General features: G+C 57.2%; 1 protein-coding gene across 1 annotated transcript in view; it reads right to left on the bottom strand.

The window, feature by feature from the left end:
• The window catches only part of LOC140396076 (3 beta-hydroxysteroid dehydrogenase type 7-like), a 174,441-nt gene that overhangs the window by 15,966 nt on the left and 139,182 nt on the right, over window positions 1-19,293 (bottom strand). The window contains exons 4-5 of the mRNA XM_072484178.1: window positions 3,676-3,775; window positions 1,884-2,046 (exon numbers count right to left, since the gene is read on the bottom strand). Of these exons, the coding sequence (XP_072340279.1) occupies window positions 1,884-2,046; window positions 3,676-3,775 (263 nt within the window). The remainder of the gene's footprint in view (window positions 1-1,883; window positions 2,047-3,675; window positions 3,776-19,293) is intronic.

Below are 19,293 nucleotides of genomic sequence, written 5' to 3'. Positions count from 1 at the left end.
CCGGTCCCAGAGCGGGAAAGGACAGTGTATCTGACACACTGTGACACCGAATCCCAGAGGGGGAAAGGACAGTGTATCTAACACACTGTGACACCCGGTTTCAGAGGGAGAAAGGACAGTGTATCTAACACACTGTGACACCCAATCCCAGAGGGGGAAAGGACAGTGTATCTAACACACTGTGACACCCGGTCCCAGAGGGGGAAAGGACAGTGTATCTAACACGCTGTGACACCCAGTTCCAGAGGGGGAAAGGACAGTGTATCTAACACACTGTGACACCCGGTCCCAGAGGGGGAAAGGACAGTGTATCTAACACACTGTGACACCCGGTCCCAGAGGGGGAAAGGACAGTGTATCTAACATAGTGTGACACCCAGTCCCAGAGGGGGAAAGCACAGTGTATCTAACACACTGAGACGCCCAGTCCCAGAGGGGGAAAGGACAGTGTATCTAACACACTGTGACACCCAGTCCCAGAGGGGGAAAGGACAGTGTATCTAACACACTGTGACACCCGGTCCCAGAGGGAGAAAGGACAGTGTATCTAACACACTGTGACACCTAGTCCCAGAGGGGGAAAGGACAGTGTATCTAACACACTGTGACACCCAGTCCCAGAGGGGGAAAGGACAGTGTATCTAACACACTGTGACACCCAGTCCCAGAGGGGGAAAGGACAGTGTATCTAACACACTGTGACACCCGGTCACAGAGGGGGAAAGGACAGTGTATCTAACACACTGTGACACCCAGTCCCAGAGGGGGAAAGGACAGTGTATCTAACACACTGTGACACCTGGTCCCAGAGGGGGAAAGGACAGTGTATCTAACACACAGTAACACCCAGTCCCAGAGGGGGAAAGGACAGTGTATCTAACACACTGTGACACCCAGTCCCAGAGGGGGAAAGGACAGTGTATCTAACACACTGTGACACCCAGTCCCAGAGAGGGAAAGGACAGTGTATCTAACACGCTGTGACACCCGGTCCCAGAGGGGGAAAGGACAGTGTATCTAACACACTGTGACACCCAGTCCCAGAGGGGGAAAGGACAGTGTATCTAACACACTGTGACACCCAGTCCCAGAGGGGGAAAGGACAGTGTATCTAACACACTGTGACACCCGGTCCCAGAGGGGGAAAGGACAGTGTATCTAACACACTGTGACACCCAGTCCCAGAGGGGGAAAGGACAGTGTGTCTAACACTCTGTGACACCCGGTCCCAGAGGGGGAAAGGACAGTGTATCTAACACACTGTGACACCCGGTCCCAGAGGGGGAAAGGACAGTGTATCTAACACACTGTGATACCCGGTCCCAGAGGGGGAAAGGACAGTGTATCTAACACACTGTGACACCCGGTCCCAGAGGGGGAAAGGACAGTGTATCTAACACACTGTGATACCCGGTCCCAGAGGGGGAAAGGACAGTGTATCTAACACAGTGTGACACCCGGTCCCAGAAGTGGAAAGGACAGTGTATCTAACACACTGTGATACCCGGTCCCAGAGAGGGAAAGGACAGTGTATCTAACACACTGTGACACCCAGTCCCAGAGGGGGAAAGGACAGTGTGTCTAACACACTGTGACACCCGGTCCCAGAGGGGGAAAGGACAGTGTATCTAACGCACTGTGACACACGGTCTCAGAAGGGGAAAGGACAGTGTATCTAACACACTGTGACACCCGGTCCCAGAGGGGGAAAGGACAGTGTATCTGACACACTGTGACACCCGGTCCCAGAGGGGGAAAGGACAGTGTATCTAACACTGTGACACCCAGTCCCAGAGGGGGAAAGGACAGTGTATCTAACACACTGTGACACCCAGTCACAGATAGAGAAAGGTCAGTAAATCTGTGGCCAAGTTGCGTCGTACCCACATACACCCGGCCATGTTCGACTTCTTTCCCTGCAAGGCGCAGCCTTCTGCGGCCGAATTTCAAGAGTTGGCGATACAGCTTCTCCATAACACCATTGCCTTCTCCATAAATGCCAGTTGGCCGAAGGGCACACGTGACCAGGGTCTTCCCCCCTGCCAGCTGTAAGAGAAAAATCAGAGGCTTGCCAAGGTCCTGAGGAGAACTCTATCGAAAGCTCCCCCTCTCTGTATATCCTTCAAACTCTGCAACCCCCCCTATCTCTGTAACCTCCTCCAGTCTCCTACCTCTAAAAACTCATCCAGTCCCTCCAATCCTCCCCATCTCTGTAAATCCTCCAGACTCTGCAAACCTCCCTCTCTGTAACCTCCTCCAGTCTCCTATCTCTGTAAACGTCTCCAGCCCCTACAACCCTCCCTATCTCTGTAACCTCCTCCAGCCCCTACAACCCTCCCTATCTCTGTAACCTCCTCCTGCCTCTACAACACTCCCTATCTCTGTAACCTCCTCCAGCCCCTACAACCCTCCCTATCTCTGTAACCTCCTCCAGCCCCTACAACCCTCCCTATCTCTGTAACCTCCTCTAGCTCCTCCAACCCTCCCTATCTCTGTAACCTCATCCAGCCTCCTATCTGTGTAAACTCCTTCAGCCCCTACAACGCTTTCTATCTCTGTAAACTCCTCCAGCCTCCTATCTCTGTAAGCTCCTCCAGCCCCTACAACCCTCCATATCTCTGTAACCTCCTCCGGCCCCTACAATCCTCCCTATCTCTGTAACCTCCTCCGACCGCGACAATCCTCCCTATCTGTGTAACCGCTCTTGCTCCTCCAAAACCGTCCTCTTGAGCACTCTCCGATTCCCATTGTCATGTGAGGGTACCTTTACTAGGTGGATGTTTAAGCAATGTACCTTTAAGAAAGCAGTGATGTCAGAGAGTGGGTGGAGCTGGGCTTTAGTTCAGCCATTTTGGCAGGTTTTTAGTTTTCTGTTTAAAAACAGCTTGTGTGTGTCTGTGTGTTTCCAGAGAGCTGCACGTTTGAAAAGAGCTTGCGAGTGTCTGTGTTTGCAGGTAGCTGGATCTCTGCTATGAAAGGCTATCTCTGGATCATTTGGGTGATTTAAACTTATAATAATGAAGCCTTTAACCTGATGTGATCCTGTTTCAAGGTGTTAAGTCTCTTGGAAGTTTGAAGGAACATTTTAAGGAATTATTTACTGTTGCAATATTTTCTGAGTTATCTTTGAAGTAAGGGGTGTTAAGAGATCCAATGTTTATTTAAGATGTTAAGTTGAGTTCATGGAATAAACAGTGTTTTGTGTTTAAAAACCAACGTATCCATAATTGTAATCCCACATCTAGGGAACAAGCCGTGTGCTCGGAAAAACAACAAATACATTAAAGGAGGAGGTTGGTTTAACTCCATGATACATTTTGGGGTTCTGAAAACGCCTCGCCCATAACCCCATCACTCCACCGCTGGCAACCGGGTCTCAGGTGACCCAGGGAATATAATCAATGGTTTGAACTGGCTCCAGTCCTCTCCGTCTCTCTCTTCCTGTCTCTCTCTCTCTCTCTCTCTAGTTAAGACACACTTGTACCCGAACCTCAATCTCTGTGACTCGAGTGTGCGTAAAATGTTTAATTGCAGGGGTTTCCCCCGTGGTATCCTGGGTGAAGCACGACCTTCCCAACCAGCAGCAGAAAGGCATGCTCCTTTCCGGTGCCGGGCATTGTTGGGCGGAGGTCTGACCCCAGCCACCCCAGCCACCCCCGGACCATGAGGACTCACCTTGGTTCCATTGGCGCTCAGCACCATTCTCTCAGCCTTGGCCTTGCTCTGCGCGTACGGCTCCTCATTCTGGACATTGTATTGCGTCTCCTCATCGCCCCTGAGGATGGAGAGAAAGGAGCGGACTGTCAGTAAAGTAGTGAAGGGAGGAGAGCAGTGCCGGGAGCACAGTACGATCCCAATATACAGGAGAAAAGCAGTAATCCTGAATAAAGGGGAACAATTTCACAGCTGTCATAGATGGAGGAAAGGAGGGGGTCAGTGTTAGTGATTGGGGGGCTCAGTGTCAGTGATTGGGGGGGTCAGTGTCAGTGATTGGGGGGGTCAGTGTCAGTGATTGGGGGGGTCAGTGTCAGTGATTGAGGGGTCAGTGTCAGTGATTGGGGGGTGTCAGTGTCAGAGATTGGGGCGAGGATCAGTGTCAGAGATTGGTGAGTCAGTGTCAGAGATTGGGGGCTCAGTGTCAGTGATTGGGGGGGTCAGTGTCAGTGATTGGGGGGTGTCAGTGTCAGTGATTTGGGGGGGTCAGTGTCAGTGATTGGGGGGGTCAGTGTCAGTGATTGGGGGGGTCAGTGTCAGAGATTGGGGGGGGTCAGTGTCAGTGATTGGGGGGTCAGTATCAGTGATTGGGGTGGGTCGGTGTCAGTGATTGGGGGGGGGGTCAGTGTCAGTGATTGGGGGGGGTCATTGTCAGTGATTGGGGGGGTCAGTGTCAGTGATACGGGGGTGGGGTCAGTGTCAGAGATTGGGGGGGGTCAGTGTCAGTGATTGGGTTAGGGTAAGTGTCAGTGATACGGGGGTGGGGTCAGTGTCAGTGATTGGGGGGGTCAGTGTCAGTGACTGGGGGGGTCAGTGTCAGTGATTGGGGGGAGCAGTGTCAGTGATTCGGGGGGTCAGTGTCAGTGATTGGGGGGGGGGTCTGTGTCAGTGATTGGGGGGGTCAGCGTCAGTGATATTGGGGTGGTCAGTGTCAGTGATTGGGGGGGTCAGTGTCAGTGATTGTGGGGTGGTCAGTGTCAGTGATTGGGGGGGGTCAGTGTCAGTGATTGGGGGGGTCAGTGTCAGTGATTGGGGGGGGTCAGCGTCAGTGACTGGGGGGGTCAGTGTCAGTGATTGGGGGGGGGGGGCAGTGTCAGTGATTTGGGGGGGTCAGTTTCAGAGATTGGAGGGGGTCAGTGATTGGGGGGTCAGTGTCAGTGATTGGGGGGGGGTCAGTGTCAGTGATTGGGGGTGGTCAGTGTCAGAGATTGGGGGGGTCAGTGATTGGGGGGGTCAGTGTCAATGATTGGGGGGGGTCAGTGTCAGTGATTGAGGGGTCAGTGTCAGTGATTGGGGGGGGTCAGTGTCAGTGATTGGGGTGGTCAGTGTCAGTGATTGAGGGGTCAGAGTCAGTGATTGGGGGTGTCAGTGTCAGTGATTGGGGGGGGGGTCAGTGTCAGTGATTGGGGGGGTTTAAGTGTCAGTGATTGGGGGGGGTCAGTGTGAGTGATTGGGGTGTGTCGGTGTCAGTGATTGGGGGGGGTCAGTGTCAGTGATTGGGGGGGTCAGTGTCAGTGATTGGGGGTGGTCAGTGTCAGTGATTGGGGGGGTCAGTGTCAGAGATTGGGGGGGTCAGTGTCAGTGATTGGGGGGTCAGTGTCAGTGATTGGGGGGTCAGTGTCAGTGATTGGGGGGGGGGGGGTCAGTGTCAGAGATTGTGGGAGGGTCAGTGTCAATGATTGGGGGGGTCAGTGTCAGTGATTGGGGGGGGGGTCAGTGTCAGTGATTGGGGGGGTCACTGTCAGTGATGGGGGGGACAGTGTCTGAGATTGGGGAGTGTCAGTGTCAGTGATTGGGGGGGGTCAGTGTCAGTGATTGGGGGGGTCAGTGTCAGTGATTGGGGGGGTCAGTGTCAGAGATTGGGGGGTCAGTGTCAGTGGTCGGGGTGGTCAGTGTCAGTGATTGGGCGGGTCAGTATCAGTGATTGGGGGGGACAATGTCTGAGATTGGGGTGGTCAGTGTCAGTGGTTGGGGGGGTCAGTGTCAGTGATTGGGGGTGGTCAGTGTCAGTGTTTGGGGGGGTCAGTGTCAGTGATTGGGGGGGTCAGTGTCAGTGATTGGGGGGGTCAGTGTCAGTGATTGGTGGAGGGTCAGTGTCAGTGATACGGGGGTGGGGTCAGTGTCAGTGATTGGGGGGGGTCAGTGTCAGTGACTGGGGGGGTGAGTGTCAGTGATTGGGGTGGGGCAGTGTCAGTGATTCGGGGGGGGTCAGTGTCAGTGATTGGGGGGGGTCAGTGTCAGTGATTGGGGGGGTCAGTGTCAGTGAGACGGGGGTGGTCAGTGTTAGTGATTGGGGGGTCAGTGTCAGTGATTGGGGGGGGTCAGCGTCAGTGATTTGGGGGGTGGTCAGTGTCAGTGATTGGGGGGGGGTCAGTGTCAGTGACTGGGGGGTTCAGTGTCAGTGATTGGGGGGTGCAGTGTCAGTGATTCGGGGGGGGTCAGTGTCAGAGATTGGGGGGGTCAGTGTCTGTGAATGGGGGGGTCAGTGTCAGTGATTTTGGGGGGTCAGTGTCAGTGATTGGGGGGGTCAGTGTCAGTGATTGGGGGGGTCAGTGTCAGTGATTGGGGGGTCAGTGTCAGTGATTGGGGGTGGTCAGTATCAGTGATTGGGGGGGTCAGTGTCAGTGATGGGGAGTCAGTGTCAGTGATTGGGGGGTCAGTGTCAGTGATTGGGGGGTCAGTGTCAGTGATTGGGGGGTCAGTGTCAGTGATTGGGGGTGGTCAGTATCAGTGATTGGGGGGGGTCAGTGTCAGTGATGGGGGGGTCAGTGTCAGTGATTGGGGGTGGTCAGTGTCAGTGATTGGGGTGGGTCAGTGTCAGTGATTGGGGGGGTCAGTGTCAGTGATTGGGGGGGTCAGTGTCAGTGATGGGGGGGTCAGTGTCAGTGATTGGGGGGGTCAGTGTCAGTGATTGGGGGTGGTCAGTGTCAGTGATTGTGGGGGGTCAGTGTCAGTGATGGGGGGGTCAATGTCAGTGATTGGGGGTGGTCAGTGTCAGTGATTGGGGGGGTCAGTGTCAGTGATTGGGGAGTGTCAGTGTCAGTGATTGGGGGGGTCAGTGTCAGTGATACGGGGGTGGTCAGTGTCAGTGATTGGGGGGGTCAGCGTCCATGATTTGGGGGGTGGTCAGTGTCAGTGATTGGGGGGGGTCAGTGTCAGTGACTGGGGGGTTCAGTGTCAGTGATTGGGGGGTGCAGTGTCAGTGATTCGGGGGGGGTCAGTGTCAGAGATTGGGGGGGTCAGTGTCTGTGATTGGGGGGGTCAGTGTCAGTGATTTTGGGGGGTCAGTGTCAGTGATTGGGGGGGTCAGTGTCAGTGATTGGGGGGGTCAGTGCCAGTGATTGGGGGGGTCAGTGTCAGTGATTGGGGGGGTCAGTGTCAGTGATTGGGGGTGGTCAGTATCAGTGATTGGGGGGGGTCAGTGTCAGTAATGGGGGGGTCAGTGTCAGTGATTGGGGGGGTCAGTGTCAGTGATTGGGGGGGGTCAGTGTCAGTGATTGGGGGAGGGTCAGTGTCAGTGATACGGGGGTGGGCTCAGTGTCAGTGATTGGGGGGGTCAGTGTCAGTGATTGGGGGAGGGTCAGTGTCAGTGATACGGGGGTGGGGTCAGTGTCAGTGATTGGGGGGGGCAGTGTCAGTGACTGGGGGGTCAGTGTCAGTGATTGGGGGGGCAGTTTCAGATTCGGGGGGTCAGTGTCAGTGATTGGGGGGGTCAGTGTCAGTGATTGTGGGGGGTCAGTGTCAGTGATTGGGGGTGGTCAGTGTCAGAGATTGGGGGGGGTCAGTGATTGGGGGGGGTCAGTGACAGTGATTGAGGGGTCAGAGTCAGTGATTGGGGGTGTCAGTGTCAGTGATTGGGGGGGGGTCAGTGTCAGTGATTGGGGGGGTTTCAGGGTCAGTGATTGGGGGGGGGGCAGTGTGAGTGATTGGGGTGTGTCGGTGTCAGTGATTGGGGGGGGGTCAGTGTCAGTGATTGGGGGGGGTCAGTGTCAGTGATTGGGGGGGTCAGTGTCAGTGATTGGGGGGGTCAGTGTCAGTGATTGGGGGGGTCAGTGTCAGAGATTGGGGGGTCAGTGTCAGTGGTCGGGGTGATCAGTGTCAGTGATTGGGCGGGTCAGTATCAGTGATTGGGGGGGACAATGTCTGAGATTGGGGTGGTCAGTGTCAGTGGTTGGGGGGGTCAGTGTCAGTGATTGGGGGTGGTCAGTGTCAGTGTTTGGGGGGGGTCAGTGTCAGTGATTGGGGGGGTCAGTGTCAGTGATTGGGGGGGTCAGTGTCAGTGATTGGTGGAGGGTCAGTGTCAGTGATACGGGGGTGGGGTCAGTGTCAGTGATTGGGGGGGTCAGTGTCAGTGACTGGGGGGGTCAGTGTCAGTGATTGGGGTGGGGCAGTGTCAGTGATTCGGGGGGGTCAGTGTCAGTGATTGGGGGGGGTCAGTGTCAGTGATTGGGGGGGTCAGTGTCAGTGAGACGGGGGTGGTCAGTGTCAGTGATTGGGGGGTCAGTGTCAGTGATTGGGGGGGGTCAGCGTCAGTGATTTGGGGGGTGGTCAGTGTCAGTGATTGGGGGGGGTCATTGTCAGTGACTGGGGGGTTCAGTGTCAGTGATTGGGGGGTGCAGGGTCAGTGATTCGGGGGGGGGTCAGTGTCAGAGATTGGGGGGGGTCAGTGTCTGTGATTGGGGGGGGGTCAGTGTCAGTGATTTTGGGGGGGTCAGTGTCAGTGATTGGGGGGGGTCAGTGTCAGTGATTGGGGGGGTCAGTGTCAGTGATTGGGGGGTCAGTGTCAGTGATTGGGCGTGGTCAGTATCAGTGATTGGGGGGGTCAGTGTCAGTGATGGGGGGGTCAGTGTCAGTGATTGGGGGGTCAGTGTCAGTGATTGGGGGGTCAGTGCCAGTGATTGGGGGGTCAGTGTCAGTGATTGGGGGTGGTCAGTGTCAGTGATTGGGGGGGTCAGTGTCAGTGATACGGGGGTGGTCAGTGTCAGTGATTGGGGGGGTCAGCGTCCATGATTTGGGGGGTGGTCAGTGTCAGTGATTGGGGGGGTCAGTGTCAGTGACTGGGGGGTTCAGTGTCAGTGATTGGGGGGTGCAGTGTCAGTGATTCGGGGGGGGTCAGTGTCAGAGATTGGGGGGGTCAGTGTCTGTGATTGGGGGGGTCAGTGTCAGTGAATTTGGGGGGTCAGTGTCAGTGATTGGGGGGGTCAGTGTCAGTGATTGGGGGGGTCAGTGCCAGTGATTGGGGGGGTCAGTGTCAGTGATTGGGGGGGTCAGTGTCAGTGATTGGGGGTGGTCAGTATCAGTGATTGGGGGGGGTCAGTGTCAGTAATGGGGGGGTCAGTGTCAGTGATTGGGGGGGTCAGTGTCAGTGATTGGGGGGGTCAGTGTCAGTGATTGGGGGAGGGTCAGTGTCAGTGATACGGGGGTGGGCTCAGTGTCAGTGATTGGGGGGGTCAGTGTCAGTGATTGGGGGAGGGTCAGTGTCAGTGATACGGGGGTGGGGTCAGTGTCAGTGATTGGGGGGGGCAGTGTCAGTGACTGGGGGGTCAGTGTCAGTGATTGGGGGGGCAGTTTCAGATTCGGGGGGTCAGTGTCAGTGATTGGGGGGGTCAGTGTCAGTGATTGTGGGGGGTCAGTGTCAGTGATTGGGGGTGGTCAGTGTCAGAGATTGGGGGGGGTCAGTGATTGGGGGGGGTCAGTGACAGTGATTGAGGGGTCAGAGTCAGTGATTGGGGGTGTCAGTGTCAGTGATTGGGGGGGGGGTCAGTGTCAGTGATTGGGGGGGTTTCAGGGTCAGTGATTGGGGGGGGGCAGTGTGAGTGATTGGGGTGTGTCGGTGTCAGTGATTGGGGGGGGGTCAGTGTCAGTGATTGGGGGGGGTCAGTGATTGGGGGGGTCAGTGTCAGTGATTGGGGGGTCAGTGTCAGTGATTGGGGGGGTCAGTGTCAGAGATTGGGGGGTCAGTGTCAGTGGTCGGGGTGATCAGTGTCAGTGATTGGGCGGGTCAGTATCAGTGATTGGGGGGGACAATGTCTGAGATTGGGGTGGTCAGTGTCAGTGGTTGGGGGGGTCAGTGTCAGTGATTGGGGGTGGTCAGTGTCAGTGTTTGGGGGGGGTCAGTGTCAGTGATTGGGGGGGTCAGTGTCAGTGATTGGGGGGGTCAGTGTCAGTGATTGGTGGAGGGTCAGTGTCAGTGATACGGGGGTGGGGTCAGTGTCAGTGATTGGGGGGGTCAGTGTCAGTGACTGGGGGGGTCAGTGTCAGTGATTGGGGTGGGGCAGTGTCAGTGATTCGGGGGGGTCAGTGTCAGTGATTGGGGGGGGTCAGTGTCAGTGATTGGGGGGGTCAGTGTCAGTGAGACGGGGTGGTCAGTGTCAGTGATTGGGGGGTCAGTGTCAGTGATTGGGGGGGTCAGCGTCAGTGATTTGGGGGGTGGTCAGTGTCAGTGATTGGGGGGGGTCATTGTCAGTGACTGGGGGGTTCAGTGTCAGTGATTGGGGGGTGCAGGGTCAGTGATTCGGGGGGGGTCAGTGTCAGAGATTGGGGGGGTCAGTGTCTGTGATTGGGGGGGGGTCAGTGTCAGTGATTTTGGGGGGTCAGTGTCAGTGATTGGGGGGGTCAGTGTCAGTGATTGGGGGGGTCAGTGTCAGTGATTGGGGGGTCAGTGTCAGTGATTGGGCGTGGTCAGTATCAGTGATTGGGGGGGTCAGTGTCAGTGATGGGGGGGTCAGTGTCAGTGATTGGGGGGTCAGTGTCAGTGATTGGGGGGTCAGTGTCAGTGATTGGGGGGTCAGTGTCAGTGATTGGGGGTGGTCAGTATCAGTGATTGGGGGGGGTCAGTGTCAGTGATGGGGGGGTCAGTGTCAGTGATTGGGGGTGGTCAGTGTCAGTGATTGGGGTGGGTCAGTGTCAGTGATTGGGGGGGTCAGTGTCAGTGATTGGGGGGGTCAGTGTCAGTGATGGGGGGGTCAGTGTCAGTGATTGGGGGGGTCAGTGTCAGTGATTGGGGGTGGTCAGTGTCAGTGATTGTGGGGGGTCAGTGTCAGTGATGGGGGGGTCAATGTCAGTGATTGGGGGTGGTCAGTGTCAGTGATTGGGGGGGTCAGTGTCAGTGATTGGGGAGTGTCAGTGTCAGTGATTGGGGGGGTCAGTGTCAGTGATACGGGGGTGGTCAGTGTCAGTGATTGGGGGGGTCAGCGTCCATGATTTGGGGTGTGGTCAGTGTCAGTGATTGGGGGGGGGTCAGTGTCAGTGACTGGGGGGTTCAGTGTCAGTGATTGGGGGGTGCAGTGTCAGTGATTCGGGGGGGGTCAGTGTCAGAGATTGGGGGGGTCAGTGTCTGTGATTGGGGGGGTCAGTGTCAGTGATTTTGGGGGGGTCAGTGTCAGTGATTGGGGGGGTCAGTGTCAGTGATTGGGGGGGTCAGTGCCAGTGATTGGGGGGGTCAGTGTCAGTGATTGGGGGGGTCAGTGTCAGTGATTGGGGGTGGTCAGTATCAGTGATTGGGGGGGGTCAGTGTCAGTGATGGGGTGGTCAGTGTCAGTGATTGGGGGGGTCAGTGTCAGTGATGGGGGGGTCAGTGTCAGTGATTGGTGGGGGGGTCAGTGTCAGTGATTGTGGGGAGGGTCAGTGTCAGTGATACGGGGGTGGGCTCAGTGTCAGTGATTGGGGGGGTTAGTGTCAGTGATTGGGGGAGGGTCAGTGTGAGTGATACGGGGGTGGGGTCAGTGTCAGTGATTGGGGGGGGTCAGTGTCAGTGACTGGGGGGTCAGTGTCAGTGATTGGGGGGGCAGTTTCAGATTCGGGGGGTCAGTGTCAGTGATTGGGGGGGTCAGTGTCAGTGATTGGGGGGGGTCAGTGTTAGTGATACGGGGGTGGTCAGTGTCAGTGATTGGGGGGGTCAGTGTCAGTGATTTTGGGGGTGGTCAGTGTCAGTGATTGGGGGGGTCAGTGTCAGTTATTGGGGAGGTCAGTGTCACAGATTGGGGGTGTCAGTGTCAGTGATTGGGGGGGGTCAGTGTCAGCGATTGGGGGGAGGGTCAGTGTCAGCGATTGGGGGTTCAGTGTCAGTGATAGGGGGTGGTCAGTGTCAGTGATTGGGGGGGGTCAGTGTCAGTGATTGGGGGGGTCAGTGTCAGTGATTGGGGGGGTCAGTGTCAGTGATTGGGGGGGTCAGTGTCTGAGATTGGGGAGTGTCAGTGTCAGTGATTGGGGGGGTCAGTGTCAGTGATGGGGGGGGTCAGTGTCAGTGATTGGGGGGGTCAGTGTCAGTGATTGGGGGGGTCAGTGTCAGAGATTGGGGGGGTCAGTGTCAGTGGTTGGGGGGATCAGTGTCAGTGATTGGGCGGGTCAGTGTCAGTGATTGGGGGGGTCAGTGTCTGAGATTGGGGGGGTCAGTGTCAGTGGTTGGGGGGTCAGTGTCAGTGATTGGGGGTGGTCAGTGTCAGTGATTGGGGGGGTCAGTGTCAGTGATTGGGGGTGGTCAGTGTCAGTGATTGGGGGGATCAGTGTCAGTGGTTGGGGGGGTCAATGTCAGTGATTGGGGGCGTCAGTGTCAGTGATTGGGCGGGTCAGTGTCAGTGATTGGTGGGGGGGGGTCAGTGTCAGTGATTGTGGGGAGGGTCAGTGTCAGTGATACGGGGGTGGGGTCAGTGTCAGAGATTGGGGGGGTCAGTGTCAGTGATTGGGTTAGGGTCAGTGTCAGTGATACGGAGGTGGGGTCAGTGTCAGTGATTGGGGGGGTCAGTGTCAGTGACTGGGGGGGTCAGTGTCAGTGATTGGGGGGAGCAGTGTCAGTGATTCGGGGGGTCAGTGTCAGTGATTGGTGGGGGGGTCAGTGTCAGTGATTGGGGGGGTCAGCGTCAGTGATATGGGGGTGGTCAGTGTCAGTGATTGGGGGGGTCACTGTCAGTCATTGGGGGGTGGTCAGTGTCAGTGATTGGGGGGGTCAGTGTCAGTGATTGGGGGGGTCAGTGTCAGAGATTGGGGGGGGTCAGCGTCAGTGACTGGGGGGGTCAGTGTCAGTGATTGGGGGGGGGCAGTGTCAGTGATTTGGGGGGGTCAGTTTCAGAGATTGGAGGGGGTCAGTGTCAGTGATTGGGGGGTCAGTGTCAGTGATTGGGGGGGGTCAGTGTCAGTGATTGGGGGTGGTCAGTGTCAGAGATTGGGGGGGGTCAGTGTCAGTGATTGGGGGGGTCAGTGTCAATGATTGGGGGGTCAGTGTCAGTGATTGAGGGGTCAGTGTCAGTGATTGGGGGGGGTCAGTGTCAGTGATTGGGGGGGTCAGTGTCAGTGATTGAGGGGTCAGAGTCAGTGATTGGGGGTGTCAGTGTCAGTGATTGGGGGGGGGTCAGTGTCAGTGATTGGGGGGGTTTCAGTGTCAGTGATTGGGGGGGGCAGTGTGAGTGATTGGGGGGGTCAGTGTCTGAGATTGGGGGGGTCAGTGTCAGTGGTTGGGGGGTCAGTGTCAGCGATTGGGGGGAGGGTCAGTGTCAGCGATTGGGGGTTCAGTGTCAGTGATAGGGGGTGGTCAGTGTCAGTGATTGGGGGGGGTCAGTGTCAGTGATTGGGGGGGTCAGTGTCAGTGATTGGGGGGGTCAGTGTCAGTGATTGGGGGGGTCAGTGTCTGAGATTGGGGAGTGTCAGTGTCAGTGATTGGGGGGGTCAGTGTCAGTGATGGGGGGGGTCAGTGTCAGTGATTGGGGGGGTCAGTGTCAGAGATTGGGGGGGTCAGTGTCAGTGGTTGGGGGGATCAGTGTCAGTGATTGGGCGGGTCAGTGTCAGTGATTGGGGGGGTCAGTGTCTGAGATTGGGGGGGTCAGTGTCAGTGGTTGGGGGGTCAGTGTCAGTGATTGGGGGTGGTCAGTGTCAGTGATTGGGGGGGTCAGTGTCAGTGATTGGGGGTGGTCAGTGTCAGTGATTGGGGGGGTCAGTGTCAGTGGTTGGGGGGGTCAATGTCAGTGATTGGGGGCGTCAGTGTCAGTGATTGGGCGGGTCAGTGTCAGTGATTGGTGGGGGGGGGTCAGTGTCAGTGATTGTGGGGAGGGTCAGTGTCAGTGATACGGGGGTGGGGTCAGTGTCAGAGATTGGGGGGGTCAGTGTCAGTGATTGGGTTAGGGTCAGTGTCAGTGATACGGAGGTGGGGTCAGTGTCAGTGATTGGGGGGGTCAGTGTCAGTGACTGGGGGGGTCAGTGTCAGTGATTGGGGGGAGCAGTGTCAGTGATTCGGGGGGTCAGTGTCAGTGATTGGTGGGGGGGTCAGTGTCAGTGATTGGGGGGGTCAGCGTCAGTGATATGGGGGTGGTCAGTGTCAGTGATTGGGGGGGTCACTGTCAGTCATTGGGGGGTGGTCAGTGTCAGTGATTGGGGGGGTCAGTGTCAGTGATTGGGGGGGTCAGTGTCAGAGATTGGGGGGGTCAGCGTCAGTGACTGGGGGGGTCAGTGTCAGTGATTGGGGGGGGGCAGTGTCAGTGATTTGGGGGGGTCAGTTTCAGAGATTGGAGGGGGTCAGTGTCAGTGATTGGGGGGTCAGTGTCAGTGATTGGGGGGGGTCAGTGTCAGTGATTGGGGGTGGTCAGTGTCAGAGATTGGGGGGGGTCAGTGTCAGTGATTGGGGGGGTCAGTGTCAATGATTGGGGGGTCAGTGTCAGTGATTGAGGGGTCAGTGTCAGTGATTGGGGGGGGTCAGTGTCAGTGATTGGGGGGGTCAGTGTCAGTGATTGAGGGGTCAGAGTCAGTGATTGGGGGTGTCAGTGTCAGTGATTGGGGGGGGGTCAGTGTCAGTGATTGGGGGGGTTTCAGTGTCAGTGATTGGGGGGGGCAGTGTGAGTGATTGGGGTGTGTCGGTGTCAGTGATTGGGGGGGGTCAGTGTCAGTGATTGGGGGGGTCAGTGTCAGTAATTGGGGGTGGTCAGTGTCAGTGATTGGGGGGGTTAGTGTCAGAGATTGGGGGGGTCAGTGTCAGTGATTGGGGGGTCAGTGTCAGTGATTGGGGGGTCAGTGTCAGTGATTGGGGGGGGTCAGTGTCAGAGATTGTGGGAGGGTCAGTGTCAATGATTGGGGGGGTCAGTGTCAGTGATTGGGGGGGGTCAGTGTCAGTGATTGGGGGGGTCATTGTCAGTGATTGGGGGGGTCAGTTTCTGAGATTGGGGAGTGTCAGTGTCAGTGATTGGGGGGGGGGTCAGTGTCAGTGATGGGGGGGTCAGTGTCAGTGATTGGGGGGGTCAGTGTCAGTGATTGGGGGGGTCAGTGTCAGTGATTGGGGGGGTCAGTGTCAGAGATTGGGGGGTCAGTGTCAGTGGTCGGGGTGGTCAGTGTCAGTGATTGGGCGGGTCAGTATCAGTGATTGGGGGGGACAATGTCTGAGATTGGTGTGGTCAGTGTCAGTGGTTGGGGGATCAGTGTCAGTGATTGGGGGTGGTCAGTGTCAGTGTTTGGGGGGGTCAGTGTCAGTGATTGGGGGGTCAGTGTCAGTGATTGGGGGGGTCAGTGTCAGTGATTGGTGAAGGGTCAGTGTCAGTGATACGGGGGTGGGGTCAGTGTCAGTGATGGGGGGGGTCAGTGTCAGTGATTGGGGGGTCAGTGTCAGTGATTGGGGGGGTCAGTGTCAGAGATTGGGGGGGTCAGTGTCAGTGGTTGGTGGATCAGTGTCAGTGATTGGGCGTGTCAGTGTCAGTGATTGGGGGGGTCAGTGTCTGAGATTGGGGGGGTCAGTGTCAGTGGTTGGGGGGTCAGTGTCAGTGATTGGGGGTGGTCAGTGTCAGTGATTGGGGGGGTCAGTGTCAGTGATTGGGGGGTGGTCAGTGTCAGTGATTGGGGGGGTCAGTGTCAGTGGTTGGGGGGGGGTCAGTATCAGTGATTGGGGGGGACAATGTCTGAGATTGGGGTGGTCAGTGTCAGTGGTTGGGGGGGTCAGAGTCAGTGATTGGGGGTGGTCAGTGTCAGTGTTTGGGGGGGTCAGTGTCAGTGATTGGGGGGGTCAGTGTCAGTGATTGGGGGGGTCAGTGTCAGTGATTGGTGGAGGGTCAGTGTCAGTGATACGGGGGTGGGGTCAGTGTCAGTGATTGGGGGGGTCAGTGTCAGTGACTGGGGGGGTCAGTGTCAGTGATTGGGGGGGGCAGTGTCAGTGATTCGGGGGGGTCAGTGTCAGTGATTGGGGGGGGTCAGTGATTTGGGGGGGTCAGTGTCAGTGAGACGGGGGTGGTCAGTGTCAGTGATTGGGGGGTCAGTGTCAGTGATGGGGGGGGGTCAGCGTCAGTGATTTGGGGGGTGGTCAGTGTCAGTGATTGGGGGGGGTCAGTGTCAGTGACTGGGGGGTTCAGTGTCAGTGATTGGGGGGTGCAGTGTCAGTGATTCTGGGGGGGTCAGTGTCAGAGATTAGGGGGGTCAGTGTCTGTGATTGGGGGGGTCAGTATCAGTGATTTTGGGGGGTCAGTGTCAGTGATTGGGGGGGTCAGTGTCAGTGATTGGGGGGGTCAGTGTCAGTGATTGGGGGGTCAGTGTCAGTGATTGGGGGTGGTCAGTATCAGTGATTGGGGGGGGTCAGTGTCAGTGATGGGGGGGTCAGTGTCAGTGATTGGGGGGTCAGTGTCAGTGATTGGGGGGTCAGTGTCAGTGATTGGGGGTGGTCAGTATCAGTGATTGGGGGGGTCAGTGTCAGTGATGGGGGGGTCAGTGTCAGTGATTGGGGGTGGTCAGTGTCAGTGATTGGGGTGGGTCAGTGTCAGTGATTGGGGGGGTCAGTGTCAGTGATTGGGGGGGTCAGTGTCAGTGATGGGGGGGTCAGTGTCAGTGATTGGGGGGGGTCAGTGTCAGTGATTGGGGGGGTCACTGTCAGTGATTGGGGGTGTCAGTGTCAGTGATTGGGGGTGGTCAGTGTCAGTGATTGTGGGGGGTCAGTGTCAGTGATGGGGGGGTCAATGTCAGTGATTGGGGGTGGTCAGTGTCAGTGATTGGGGGGGTCTGTGTCAGTGATTGGGGAGTGTCAGTGTCAGTGATTGGGGGGGTCAGTGTCAGTGATACGGGGGTGGTCAGTGTCAGTGATTGGGGGGGTCAGCGTCAGTGATTTGGGGGGTGGTCAGTGTCAGTGATTGGGGGGGTCAGTGTCAGTGACTGGGGGGTTCAGTGTCAGTGATTGGAGGGTGCAGTGTCAGTGTTTCGGGGGGGGTCAGTGTCAGAGATTGGGGGGGTCAGTGTCTGTGATTGAGGGGGTCAGTGTCAGTGATTTTGGGGGGTCAGTGTCAGTGATTGGGGGGGTCAGTGTCAGTGATTGGGGGAGGGTCAGTGTCAGTGATACGGGGGTGGGGTCAGTGTCAGTGATTGGGGGGGGCAGTGTCAGTGACTGGGGGGTCAGTGTCAGTGATTGGGGGGGCAGTTTCAGATTCGGGGGGTCAGTGTCAGTGATTGGGGGGGTCAGTGTCAGTGATTGTGGGGGGTCAGTGTCAGTGATTGGGGGTGGTCAGTGTCAGAGATTGGGGGGGGTCAGTGATTGGGGGGGGTCAGTGTCAGTGATTGGGGGGGGGTCAGTGTCAGTGATTGGGGGGGTTTCAGGGTCAGTGATTGGGGGGGGGCAGTGTGAGTGATTGGGGTGTGTCGGTGTCAGTGATTGGGGGGGGGTCAGTGTCAGTGATTGGGGGGGGTCAGTGTCAGTGATTGGGGGGGTCAGTGTCAGTGATTGGGGGGTCAGTGTCAGTGATTGGGGGGGTCAGTGTCAGAGATTGGGGGGTCAGTGTCAGTGGTCGGGGTGATCAGTGTCAGTGATTGGGCGGGTCAGTATCAGTGATTGGGGGGGACAATGTCTGAGATTGGGGTGGTCAGTGTCAGTGGTTGGGGGGGTCAGTGTCAGTGATTGGGGGTGGTCAGTGTCAGTGTTTGGGGGGGTCAGTGTCAGTGATTGGGGGGGTCAGTGTCAGTGATTGGGGGGGTCTGTGTCAGTGATTGGTGGAGGGTCAGTGTCAGTGATACGGGGGTGGGGTCAGTGTCAGTGATTGGGGGGGTCAGTGTCAGTGACTGGGGGGGTCAGTGTCAGTGATTGGGGTGGGGCAGTGTCAGTGATTCGGGGGGGTCAGTGTCAGTGATTCGGGGGGGGTCAGTGTCAGTGATTGGGGGGGTCAGTGTCAGTGAGACGGGGGTGGTCAGTGTCAGTGATTGGGGGGTCAGTGTCAGTGATTGGGGGGGGTCAGCGTCAGTGATTTGGGGGGTGGTCAGTGTCAGTGATTGGGGGGGGTCATTGTCAGTGACTGGGGGGTTCAGTGTCAGTGATTGGGGGGTGCAGGGTCAGTGATTCGGGGGGGGTCAGTGTCAGAGATTGGGGGGGTCAGTGTCTGTGATTGGGGGGGGTCAGTGTCAGTGATTTTGGGGGGTCAGTGTCAGTGATTGGGGGGGTCAGTGTCAGTGATTGGGGGGGTCAGTGTCAGTGATTGGGGGGTCAGTGTCAGTGATTGGGCGTGGTCAGTATCAGTGATTGGGGGGGTCAGTGTCAGTGATGGGGGGGTCAGTGTCAGTGATTGGGGGGTCAGTGTCAGTGATTGGGGGGTCAGTGTCAGTGATTGGGGGTGGTCAGTATCAGTGATTGGGGGGGGTCAGTGTCAGTGATGGGGGGGTCAGTGTCAGTGATTGGGGGTGGTCAGTGTCAGTGATTGGGGTGGGTCAGTGTCAGTGATTGGGGGGGTCAGTGTCAGTGATTGGGGGGGTCAGTGTCAGTGATGGGGGGGTCAGTGTCAGTGATTGGGGGGGTCAGTGTCAGTGATTGGGGGTGGTCAGTGTCAGTGATTGTGGGGGGTCAGTGTCAGTGATGGGGGGGTCAATGTCAGTGATTGGGGGTGGTCAGTGTCAGTGATTGGGGGGGTCAGTGTCAGTGATTGGGGAGTGTCAGTGTCAGTGATTGGGGGGGTCAGTGTCAGTGATACGGGGGTGGTCAGTGTCAGTGATTGGGGGGGTCAGCGTCCATGATTTGGGGGGTGGTCAGTGTCAGTGATTGGGGGGGGTCAGTGTCAGTGACTGGGGGGTTCAGTGTCAGTGGTTGGGGGGTGCAGTGTCAGTGATTCGGGGGGGGTCAGTGTCAGAGATTGGGGGGGTCAGTGTCTGTGATTGGGGGGGTCAGTGTCAGTGATTTTGGGGGGTCAGTGTCAGTGATTGGGGGGGTCAGTGTCAGTGATTGGGGGGGTCAGTGCCAGTGATTGGGGGGGTCAGTGTCAGTGATTGGGGGGGTCAGTGTCAGTGATTGGGGGTGGTCAGTATCAGTGATTGGGGGGGGTCAGTGTCAGTGATGGGGTGGTCAGTGTCAGTGATTGGGGGGGTCAGTGTCAGTGATGGGGGGGTCAGTGTCAGTGATTGGTGGGGGGGTCAGTGTCAGTGATTGTGGGGAGGGTCAGTGTCAGTGATACGGGGGTGGGCTCAGTGTCAGTGATTGGGGGGGTCAGTGTCAGTGATTGGGGGAGGGTCAGTGTCAGTGATACGGGGGTGGGGTCAGTGTCAGTGATTGGGGGGGGTCAGTGTCAGTGACTGGGGGGTCAGTGTCAGTGATTGGGGGGGCAGTTTCAGATTCGGGGGGTCAGTGTCAGTGATTGGGGGGGTCAGTGTCAG

The sequence above is a fragment of the Scyliorhinus torazame genome, chromosome 19 (assembly GCF_047496885.1).
Source record: "Scyliorhinus torazame isolate Kashiwa2021f chromosome 19, sScyTor2.1, whole genome shotgun sequence".
Taxonomy (NCBI): domain Eukaryota; kingdom Metazoa; phylum Chordata; class Chondrichthyes; order Carcharhiniformes; family Scyliorhinidae; genus Scyliorhinus; species Scyliorhinus torazame.
This window is presented reverse-complemented; position numbering and strand designations above follow the sequence as displayed.